Source organism: Nymphalis io, chromosome 8 (assembly GCF_905147045.1).
Source record: "Nymphalis io chromosome 8, ilAglIoxx1.1, whole genome shotgun sequence".
In the NCBI taxonomy this organism is placed as follows: domain Eukaryota; kingdom Metazoa; phylum Arthropoda; class Insecta; order Lepidoptera; family Nymphalidae; genus Nymphalis; species Nymphalis io.
This window is the reverse complement of record NC_065895.1, coordinates 5211633-5224724: the sequence shown is the minus strand read 5'-3', so window position 1 is coordinate 5224724 and position 13092 is coordinate 5211633. Positions and strand designations below refer to the sequence as shown.

At 30.4% G+C, this 13092-nt stretch overlaps 1 protein-coding gene across 9 annotated transcripts in view; it reads right to left on the bottom strand.

Moving 5' to 3' along the window:
- Nucleotides 1–13092, bottom strand: part of LOC126770281 (NAD(+) hydrolase sarm1) — an 88522-nt gene that overhangs the window by 37841 nt on the left and 37589 nt on the right. For 3 of the 9 annotated variants that reach the window (XM_050489601.1, XM_050489602.1, XM_050489603.1), the window contains exon 1: nucleotides 5379–5860. The exons of the other annotated variants lie outside the window; for them this stretch is intronic. In XM_050489601.1, the coding sequence (XP_050345558.1) occupies nucleotides 5379–5456 (78 nt within the window). In that variant the 5' untranslated portion in view covers nucleotides 5457–5860. Of the gene's footprint in view, nucleotides 1–5378; nucleotides 5861–13092 lie in introns of those variants that run through there. 9 annotated transcript variants of the gene reach the window in all.

The window sequence follows — 13092 nt, the reverse complement described above, 5'->3', positions numbered from 1 at the left end:
GAAAATAAGCATTATGCCTGTAGGTCATTACAACAGACTGTAGTGCACTCAGTTAAAGCAGTGTGACCAAATTGATGAAGCTAATTGATTCTAAAAGTAGCCTTTCTTGATCTAAAATTGCGTAAAATTATTAATTTAATATAAAATTTAATAATACTTATTACATTTTGTGCAAGATTTCACTAAATGTTTAACTTTGAAATTAGATAAACACTGCACTATAAGTTTTACTGTTCGACCGAAATTGAATAGCACTGACTATAAAAATTTACGATACAGATAATTACATAAAGTATTTATTTGGTTATTTTTCTTTATGTCGATTAATTTAAAATACTCTAAAATCTTCTAGTATCTTACAATTTTTTTTTTTTTGAAAATGTTTAACTTCTAATATAATTATCCTTTGGCGTCGATGTCATCTTTTAAAGCGAATGAAGTTCGAATATATTTAGTAAGTTATGCGTTAATTAATCGAAAAATTATATTTAAAATGCTTTGATTATATAATTAATTAAGTAAAAGGTATGACAATATGCTAAGGTTGAGTCACAGCTCATGAATGATTGACTCATAGTTCATTTACCTTTCTGCTTATAGCTAAGTATTTCTAATGCCACAGGTTATATTTTCAGTTGCATATGCTATGCAAATGTCTATGCATCATTTACCGTATTCAACTTAACTTTAGTATACGGTCATAACAGTAACAGCCTGTATATGTCCCACTGCTGGCCTACGGCCCCTTTTTGATGAGAAAGTTAGTAGCTTTTTCCACCACGCTGCTCCAATGCGGCTTGTAAATACAGCCGTTAATCCAAACAAAAAATACATATATTTTGTCTATTCTCAGAATCAATTCGAAGAAGTCATTTTACAGAATTATGTAATATATAAAACAACCACCGATTCCTAATCAACATACTACCAGGAAGAGCTGGAAAGAAACTGAGTAGCTAGTTTTTACTATAATATCAGAAGGTTCTTTAAGAAATATTAACCATCCCTTGCATAGGCAATGCTCCAACAACCGTGACTAAGACATTAGAACCCTTGTGCCTTTACAGTTACTCTGGCTAACTTACCTTTCAAACAACACAACAACACTAAGTTACAATATGTTTGGCGTTAGAATATCGTTGTACCTACCCTGATGGGCTTGCACAAAGCCCAACCACCAAGGCCACATACGTATGTACATAACTTAGGTATGTTAATAAAATGCAATTAACTTTTTTATCATTTATATAAACTTGTATTTAGTAATATGACTATTATTATTCATTAATCATAATTAACTCAGATTAACAATTATAATTTGCTAAATTTTAATAAAGAAACGGATAAATTGCCAAAAAGGATTTATTGACTGCAGAGTCGAAAATTCTTAACAATTTAAATTATTTGCGCCATTTTCAGGAATAATAATGTTTTGTATAAAATTATATATTTTTAAACATTTATGTGTTTTTTTATCTGAAATGATAACTTATATTAATTAAGTATTAACTACCTATTCATTACTTTATGTATTATTGTTACTTACTTTACATACTTCTAAGATTAATAGAACTTATTTAACCCTTTAACCGCCCGACTTCATATCTGTTGGCGTGCCCCCAGCGCCCGGCACAGTGAATCGAAACACACAATACAATTTTCTAAAAATAATGTTAGTAATTCTTCTAACTTTGGACATTATTTTTAAGACTTCTAATTAAGAGGCTAAAGTGTATTAAACTGTAAACGATTACTTAGTTAACTATTTACCTAATGTAAACATATTTTTGATAGAATACAGCGTAATTAAATAAAAAAGCTGATAAAACGATCAGTGTTATTTTGGTCGTAAATATACGACTCAGGCGAAATGGGCCCGAAAATATTTGTCGGATTAATTCGACCTAGGCGGTTAAAGGGTTAATAGTATTATAACCCAGTTATTAAAATATGAACACGTCTATAAAACTGCCGTAAAGATTGATTGATTGTCAAACTCCTTCACTCCTATAATATGTAGTTGATAATTTAATACATTATAAATTTTAAGGTTAATTGTAAGATGTTTTATTAGATGTCTGCTAAAGGTTAACAAATGATATTAAGACGAACAATGTAACGAGCAATTGCAGCGCCATCCCACATTACCGTCTAAACGTACTTTAAATCGCCGGCGGTCAATAATTTCGATCCAGTGCGAGCAATTTAATTCAGCTTAAGATGTCGCGTGGGCACATTGCATTGTTGCTCGTGAGTGCGTTATAAAACTTTATAAGTGTCGCGACAGTAGGCGGCCGGAAGAGTCGAGTGGCGAGTGTTAGTGGACTTCCTACTTAGACAGCTCGCAGTTCAACGGAAACGCTATTTTTGGCGCCCATCGTCGCTTCCTCGGAGGAAAGCTGCAGTTGAATACAATACATGTAATACTATATCACTTTTTTCTCTCGTTTTGAAATGATTTACACGGGGTTTTGGGGTAAAACGTTTATACATAAAGTTCAGTGAAATTAAAATATGCTGTTTTAATTAATACCCTAATGAGGAATACTTCAATGGTTTTTTGGTTTGCGGTATGCGATTTTCATGTAAAATAGCGAAGATTTTTTAAAACTCCAATGACTCAGGAAGGCGGCGAGAACATTCCTTACCGCATTCCTTCGCTGAGGGTCCAGAATTCCCATCATTGTGCCATCGTGGCGCGTCGGGAATCCGGCAACCACTCAACGCCTTGTTGTAGGGCATAAATATAATGTACAGATATTTTTAGCTTTCGAAAGTTTCCTTGATCTTTTTGGTCCTTATTGCATTGTCAAGTGAATATTTTTTTAGTCAATTTTTTTTAATTTAATTGATAGTAAGAAGGAAGATGTCATTTGGATTCTAAAAATTAATGTGTTTACATTTTCTTGTTAGATATTTTTTTATGTTTTTTTTAAATAAAGCATCGTTGAATTTTAGTGAACGTTTAATATCACATTATTTTTTTGTTATTTAGAAATTATGTGTTCATTGAAACCGGACCGGACCCACTTAATTGAATCAAATTTCAGATATTTGTCTAAATTAACCCCATTGAAACAGGTCGAGAGGGGATTGATTACGATCACATTACAATCTGAATGATGAATGAAAATTACATATGGAATTAAAAATAAAGCATTATATACAATTTGGTATTTTTAATGTTTATATTATAACAATTCAGTTTTGAAAATAAATTTGTTACTTAGTAAAGTAATAGCCTGTTAATGTCCCACTGCTGGGCTAAGGCTTCCTCTCCCTACACATGTGACATAATTGTAATGTAATTAGACGTTTTCCTTCACCGTCAAGCACGAGATGAATTATAAACACAAATTAAGCACATGAAAATTCAGTGGTGCTTGCCCGGGTTTGAACCTACGATCATCGGTTAAGATTCACGCGTTCTAAACACTAGGCTATCTCGGATTTTTTTTGAGATTTGTTAGTTAAATGATAAATATTTTTGTTAGGTACCCTGTCTTTTCTGTATCCCTGACAGCGTGTATGCAAAATTTTATGATGATTTCATGGTTTTTTTTTTACTATTAATAGGCCAGCGTTTGACCGTTGACTTGCCTGATGTTAAGCATCGACACGGTCTAAGATGTAGCACGCTTGCCTATAAGAAACCTGTTTACTCTGGATTTGAAGAAACCAACATTGGTCGAATAGTTAAGCCGTGAAAGCGTAAGAAACAAACAATTAAATAATTAAAAACCATCTCACTTTCATATTTATAATATTAGGAAGGGTTAATTGAGAAATTATTTGTAATTTTATATAATACTAAGGCAATGAATATTATTTTCTAATAATAGAACTTTGCTTCAACTTGTCTTTGGTTTTTTGTTACGCATTACAAGGTTAGCCATGGCTTGAGTATGTTATGTTAATAAAAAAACACATTTATTTTCGATAAAAAAGAAACTACATTTTGTAATACAATGTACAAAGAATTATTAGTAATTGACTGTTTATTGTTTAACTTAAAAATATTGAGAAATGATTATAGAACAATCTACAATAAAAAATTATCCTAACTGGCCTACTTTCAAAACTGCATTACTAAATGAAAATTCTCAGTAAAAAGTCATAATGCGATGTAGAGTGCGCGTCTGTTATCAAAACGCGGCGCTATCAAATGAAATCGTAATTAAAACAATATTACTCTTCTCTTCTATAATATAAAGGTTCAAATTCATTTGCTCATTCACTTCCAGATGCAGGGACGGTTTTACCCTTTTAACCTAAATATTGATAAAGAATACTCGCCTTGAAAATCGGGGGCTTTGGTGCAATATTACTTTTTGCGTTATAAAATACAAAGTAGGTTATCCTTATGACTAATAATAATGAGTCGAAGGCAGTGTATTTCCTAATATGATTGAGATAAAATAAAATTATGTACATAACATGTTTTTATTTGTAGCTAGATGTATTTTAAAATCTTAACAGGTTATCTTTGTTCATTCGTTTAGCTGAAACCTCCAAATACGCTGATAATTCTTAAAATTCAGCGATGGTTGAAGGTGCGAATATTTCTGAAGTAGGTCGACAAAGTGGAACGACGTCGCACTTCTGAATCATATGGTACACAAAATTGACAATACGTTCTCCTCTTACGTACACATTGTTGCTATACGTTTAATGTTTCATTTACAAAATATTGTTTTTAAAATCGTAAGTGCATACTAAAATAAAATCCATTTGTAAATTTAATTATTGGAAGTTTTGTTACGTTACATAAATAAACCTAAAACGTATATAATTACTGTTCCGTAAAAAAAATTAATTAAATGCAAATTGGGGAGTTATTAAGTCGTCGTATACTTTATAAGACAGATTGATGTATTTCTTATGTAGCGAATAGCATTAATTAAACTTCGTTCTCGTTTGGCGGACACTTGGGAATACCTCAGCTACTCATTATTGTATACCCTATTTGGTGTCTATTACTGATTCGTTACATATTCCTAAAACGTAGTTTTACAAAGTTTTGTATTTATAAATAGTATTTTATCTAACTTGCTAGGTTTATTGTAATTCACGTTATTAAAACAACTTTAATTTAATGGAGGATAAACCGCCAGCTGACGGTTATATATATATATATATATATATATATATATATATATATATATATATATATATATATTGCAACTAATTACAACTCCTATTTAGCCGATGTAATAAACTCATTTTATTATTCCATTTACAAGCACACCTACGTAAACATAAAACTCGATTAATAAATGTTTTGTATAGTAATTCCTTAATCGGTTGTTTATGTATTTTTTAAATAGGTACGGTAATGTAAATTCCGTTAACGTATTACCTTTACCTTGATATCTTACCTTCTTTGGGAATAGAATTTTTGGTTTTCCCGTGTAAGCGGAATATGATGCCATGTTATCGACTTTCGTAACAACCATAATTCGGTAAAGAGCACTTAATCCGACACGAGCAAACACTAGTTAAAACGAGAAATATATAAAGTAAACGATTCGAGAATTTTCGTTGATCACGTGTATACGGTTATAGTGACTCGTTAGTAATGTTTTGAGATTACGGTCCCTTTTGCCTACGTATTGAGATCATAAAGAAAGTTTCTTTTCGGTTGATTTTCGTCGCAATAAGCTTTTAATCCTTGGACGCTTTGTGTCCACGTCACCGACGTCGCGGCATTATTTGTACGCGTATCTAATATTTGTACAACTGTTTTATTCACAACCAGTTCAATAATAAATATTATTCGAGCACTTATCAAATTTGCAATCACATTTTAATATCGTCGCGGGCAAAATATGAACGGCGCATACATCACACCACGCGCATGTCTTTTTCCAAACTGAATTTTGGTTAGCTTCAACTGTTGCTTTTATCAATTCAACCAGCGCGTCCCTCCTCCGTTGTACCTCTCGCTCACTCTTCTCGCGCAACGGCTTTGAACAAATGCGATAGCGTCTATAACGCGTCTCGTTCACGATATAAGTAAGCCGATAGTGAATTCATATAGCGACATATGTATGAGACATGTTCTGTATATATAATGTATTTATTGTATTTATATTTACCATAAAAGAGCCTGTAGAGAACACGGCCTGTAGAGAACATGTTACATATAATTAAATTTGATTCAATAATCAAATTTCGGGATTAATATGGTTTTAATGTTTAATTATTATGTAACTTTGAAAAAATAAATTAAGTATTTCAATGCAAATACATAATATATTAAGTTTAAAAGATTTATTAAATAAAGCGAAAACATTATCTGTCTGCTTTTGTTGAACAGACAATACGCCTACGAAGTGAAGTGTGATACGTATTATTGTGGTAGATTAATCCATCCATAGCGCACCTACTGTAATGAGGACAAAATGTAAATTTTATTCTTTATTAAAAAATAAACAAAATTACAATAGGTTTTTAGTAGTAATTGCAGTCTAGTCTGGTCTAGTAGTCGTACAGACTCGTAAGTCATTACTTTCCTCATTTGCAACGAACTGTAAATGTTAGAAAATAAACACTTATTTTTTATTTAGAATCTTTTTTTATTATTTGATTAACATATTAATGCTGCATTAAATAATAAATAGGTAGTCAATAAATTAAATTAAGGTAGTTTCAAATATATTCGAATTTCAATACCTAATTGTAACAATTAAAGTTCATTTAAAATCATATTCGACAATGAGGCATTTCGAAATTCGAATTCATACATATACGAATACACCGTTACACATGATTCCTTTGTGAATAAGGGTAGGTGTTACCAGAAAGGAAAATCAAGATTCACAAGATGATTCACGAAGACCTAAGCAGCATTTCTTGTTTTTCAACGAATATTTACTCATATGTACATCTTTGAATAAAACGACGATACCAGAAGATTTTATATTTTGAAAAATTATTATAAAGTATTTTTATCATATAATAATAAATAATAATCAGCAACGTATCGAGTCAATTCGAAATTTAATAAAATTATACTTATTGCGTTTTAATATAAATGTTTTTAAGGACATTACTTTTTATATCTGGTAAATTGTTGTTGTTTCATGTAAGGATGTTAAATAAATATTGAAGTTACAGGACAACGTCGTAAATCAATTCAATTATATGTCTTTGTATAATGTTCATAAATATAGTCACGCATTAAAAGATAAAATTGAAAAACAATTAAATAGTGATAAATTTAATTCTAAATAAACGTGTTATTCTAAGAAATAATAAAATCGCACAATTAATCTAATACAGTACCACATTTAATGTAATGTTAATGTTATTTGAATAACAATCCTTAGAATTTAGTGAGCTAATTAAATAAAAATAGATTCATATTCATTTGCATTATGTAATATGTTACCTAAAAATAAGTACCATTTTATACCTAATTTTTATATTAATATATAGGTCTTTTATAAATGAGCAATAACTATTTATTTGAAAATATTATATTATAAACATTTTGGGCTGCAAATGTAAAATGTGAAATGTCCTTTTAAATAAAATAAATACAAAACTTGGGTTTAAAACAGAATTAGATTAGGTAGTCGTTTAGATATCCATTGGTTAGAAATACCTGATATATCTAAAACGAGGGTAATTTGTGTTTATAATTTATCTTGTGGCTGGTGGTGTAGGAAAACATCCTAAGGAACCTGTTGAATGTGTTGAATGAAAATCTACATGTGTATGCACTATCCACCAATCCTCAAAGGGCGTAACCCATTGTCATATACTTTTAGCTGTTATTTTTGTTTTTTCACTTTATTTTGAATCAAATAAAAACTTATGGGTAATATTGTCAGCTTAAATAATCATATTGTCAGGTGTAATAAACAAAAGAACAATTAATAAGAACTCGTCTTATTTCAATAAAATGCTAAACAGCGCACAACCTAAACCTGTCAAGCGTATTGCACATACGGTATATAAAAAATGACGACTGTGTTGAATAAGGATTTTTGAAAATTTCGTAAATAGGTTAAATTAGAGATGTGAGTTTGTATGGAAGTTTGTCATTTATGAATATAGAAATTTGAAAATTCATGTTAAAGAAAAGTCACTTATCGTCATATTGAAAAAGTGAAGCCTCTTTAGAACTTTATTTGTTTACATGGAATTAATTCCTCTACCTCTAAGCCAAATACTGTTAAAAACACGAATATTTGAGAAAAGTATGGGCCTTAAGATGCTGCTAATGGGAAAATCTATCCGGTTTACTGCTATTTTAAAATACGTTTTAAATAATTTAATAACAAAATTTACTGTTGTGTGTGAACATTAATGTTTGTTACATAGATTACACGAAAGCAATGGCTTCTGAATTTTATTGTATTGTTTACAAAAAAAATCTTCTATATTATCTTAAAAAATAAAATTACTAATAAGCGTTATATGATAGAATACTTTTATTTACGTGAGTAATAGGTATTAACTTTGTACCCTGGGTAGTCAGTGGAAATAGAAAGCCATGACACATAGTTGTCGCGACATTGTCGTCAACGGCGACTTGCGCCGGCGCCCGAGGGCGACACACTATTTTCAGTAATTTTGACTCAATTCCGTGCTACAAATATATATATCTGTTAAAATTAAATCAGTGAATTTATCTCTTAAATGAGTACGGATAATTAATTATCACATATCGTTAGATTAGATTATCAACCGTAATTCAGTTAAAGTTGATAATCTAAGCGGAATAAAAAAAAGCATAGAAGTCAATTATGAAATGATACTCGTTCATATTTTAGTTTTTATAATTACGCACGAAGAAAAGCATTACTTAACGAAGTACTTCGAGTATAGTGGGCAGGTTTTATCTATTTATAAATAAGAGTTAAGAGTTTTTTTTTGTTTACCTCTATGATATAGTAAATTTGTAGTAAATACTAAAAAATATGATTATTATATTAGCGATGGAGGGAATAGTTGATATCTATAACAGCGTCAATGTATATGGACGGTGATGATCAATTATCATCATATGGCCCATTTGCCATGTCACCTACGTTTTATAAATTAAAAATAACGTTTCAAAATTTAGGATAATCTTGAGCACGACAAAGGAAACTGTATCGCGCCATTAAAATAAAAGGTATGTTCGCGGTATCCCTATTAACATATTAATCCAGATAAATTAAGATTGCAATAAAGGTATACCGACGATATAAATGTTAACCATTATTTATACATTATTTATTTAACAGTTACATATTCTCATACATTACTTAGCACGAGAATTTTGATTATAAATACAAAAAGCACAAGATAAATCTGTGGTGCCTGTCTGGATTTTCACCCGCGGTCTTCGGTTATATATTATAGTTATCGAATTGAATATGATATACATGTAACAGAGATAACATCTTGTTTATTCAGAACATCATCTTTAGTCATCATCTTACTTCTATCAATATTTTCAGCGAGTTCGTGGTAATCATGACATCATTGTAGTTTTTAACTTTTTTTATCGGGAATTAATGATAAGCATATTAAAGAAGAAACCTTTATCGGATGAAATTCTTTCACATGTGTATCCACACACACATCAACCACAAATGAAGGTGATAAAATCTCCAAAAACCTTCTCCCCGAGAGGAGAGGTGCCCAGTATTAGGAAGTTTACGTCGGTTATATTGTTTTAGTAACGAGATTTTAAGTGAAACTTTATTTAAGAAGACTCTTGGAAGAACCTTTGAACCGTCATTTTATAAGATTAAAATTTAATGTAAAGCTACCACCGGTTCGGTATGTAGATTCTACCGTGAAGAACAGACAAGAAACTCAGTAATTACTCTTTTTCATCAAAACACAAACATGCATATGGAAACATCATGATTGTACAATTAAATTTATGTATACTGTATGAAAATCTCTCTTATTACCTATATAATTTTGTACTGTAAAATATGTATTGCTTATTAATGTTTTTTTATTTATTATTTCATAGATAAGCAGACTGGCAAATGAGCCACTTGATGATAAGTCACCACAGTCCATAGACATTGACTCTGTAAGATATAACCATCCTATACATTGTCAATGCTCAACCTTGGGAACTAAGATGTTATGTCCCTAAATTTATTTATTGGAAGATGTAAATTATAATGTATCTTATTATTCTTGTGTATGTGTACACGTTTTTTGAACATAACGTATTATTATTAACTAAAACTTAGTATTTAACTTCACCTGTCGAACTATTTTCGTTGAATACTCTACAGTGAAAGCATTTCCGCGTACGCAACATGTCACAGTTTTCTTCAATTTCATATCACAACCAAAAATAACTGTTACACTTTTAACGCACACAATATAAGCGTACGTCTACATCAATTAATAGTTTATTCAATTCTGTCGCTAACTGACAAGAAAAATAAATCCTCATTCGAGCTAAAGCGTAATCAGCACAAATCATTTACACGACCGATATTTTATACGATTTCGCGTTTTGTATTGAATTGTTATGCAATTTAAATTAGCACACGATTTTTCCCTTCGAAGAACTGCACAACATCAAAACATCAAGATTTGGCTATCGTTGTAAATTTTCGATTGAAATGTATTCGAGAGTGGCGGCCACTTTATACATAACCTCTTTATATATATATAATGAAAGTATGAAATTTAATATGATTAATTATATCTTTAATTCTTAGGAAATTGTTAAAATATACCGAATGCTTAAATTGAAAGTAATCAATTTGTTTAATATATAGATGAGTCGGAAAGTAGTTTTAAGCTCATATTAAAAATATCTAAGAACCATACTTTAACATAATTTGTTTATATTCAAACATGTAGGTATTAAGCGGTCATTGGCACTTACAATACTGAACGTGGACGTATACCGCGCTCGCGCACCTTTCGACACCGATACAAATTGCTCTCCCAGCAGTTTATATGGAAGCACGTAGGCAAATCTAACTTACTACTAATGTGCACGTGACGTAGGCGCTGTATTTAGAAGTTTATTTATTTCAAATATCCTTTACATACATACTTACTAATAATACTTACATACATAAAAATCGGTATTAAAAAGAAACTGCTGAATAATTATTCATATGAAATATCATAAAAAATGCGTTTATTTTTTATTACCTTAGAAGCGATTATTTTATGTCATTGAAATATTTAATTTAAATTATATATATATATATATTAATATAATTAAAATGATAAAATATTTATGTCGTAATTAACATCTATCACTACATATTTTTAAATAAGTCCCCGCCGCGTCTGTCCGTCTTTCTCAATGCGATAAACTCAAAAACTACTAAACAGATTTTCATACGGTTTTCACCGATGGACGGAGTAGTTCACGAGGAAGGTACAGGTGTTTAATCCAGTAAGGTTTTGTCTAAACTGGCTGAAATATGATAACGATTACTGTTGAAGATGTCAAAAAACAATTTGCCGATTGCGAGCTTTACTGTCGTGCGCCTATACCAATAGAGTTACTTGTGTATTTCGATATAAACGTTATGCGCTGATGCTTATTCTACCCGTGCAAAGCTAGAACGAGTATGTATTAAAATATAAAAGAACAATGTCCTGACTGACTAATTTATTCTGTAAAACCAGACGCGTTACAGAATAAATTATAGTACATAGATTTAAAACTTGAATTCGTAGACAGATTTAAGTGGAACTTTGGACCCCATCAATCTTCATCTTCATTCAAGGACCCGTTAAAAGTGTCATTAGTTTAAGCACACCGAGACAACTTATTATGGTGTCGTATTGGGGTATGACAAAATTGTCGCGCTAAAAACACACTAATATAGTTTTCTTTTTCTACAGGCGAAGCCACTACAGGCGATATAAGTTAGTCTATAAAATAATTAAATAGACGTATTATATGAATCTGTCGCAATGACTACCTTTATAATGTATTTTGTTTTGTATTATTAATTTTAATAATATTTCGTAAGATCGAAACGTTAGCGCTGTTAAGGGATAACATTCGTGTACTAGGCGTAACTATTGCCTTGTATATGTTAATGAGCCCTTTGATGTTTAGGATAATGGGTCTCAAGGAAATATTTTCTTAGACTTCTTGCGTCATACAATGTTAACAATTTATAATAATTTATTGTACATCGTTTACTCAAGAGCTTATTTTAAATCAATGAACTAATGCTCGCATATTTATAAGACAATATTATTTATAGTAGAATAATGTTTCGATCATAGGAGTTGAAGAGATTCGAAGGATAAAAAATAAACTAACTAAAGTTGATCATCATTATCATAAATGATTAGTATTCCAAATTTTATCAAAACAGTATTACTATGCTTGCACAGACATAGTGATAATGAATGTTCTCTATATAAAGAAACTCTCTTATTCAATCATTCTCTATTTTTTTTTAAATCAATTGGTAAACTTATATGAAATATGATAAAAAAAGAAAAAAAGTAAGCTTTGTTTAGGTATTTTGTTATGTTTGATTATGTAGAGAGACAAAGTTCATAAGGGATCAACGACACTGTAATCCGATCTTAAAGTAACGAGATATAATTCGGTTCTTCATGCATCAAATAACTACACACTAAGATTAAAGTACGAATGTTAAATACTTGACAATTTAATTTTTTAAATTTACATTACATCAACTACGTTTTATAGACTTTAGATTTTATAAAATCAAAATTAATTGCAACACGTGTTTAAAATAATTTGCTCTTAAGAAACTGCGTATTTAGCAAGTAGAGCGGTATCGAATTAAAAAAAACAGAAAACCGAATGCAAATCATGTATCGCTGATATTCGTAATTGGATATTTCGTCGAGCCTCCAAGACGCGTGGGAATCAACAAAAAACTGCTACGTGAGGAAGACGTATTATAAAATATATACCTATATATAATGCACAAACAATTGTACTCGTATCGGTTTCACTTGCTTTATAGTTTTTATAGTAAAGTATTTCAAAGTAACAGCCTGTTTATCTCTTACTGCGCTCAACAGACTAAGACATCCTGATATCTCAAGAAGAATATTTGAAGATTATTTCAACACACCGCTCCTATGGAATATTGTGGATACATA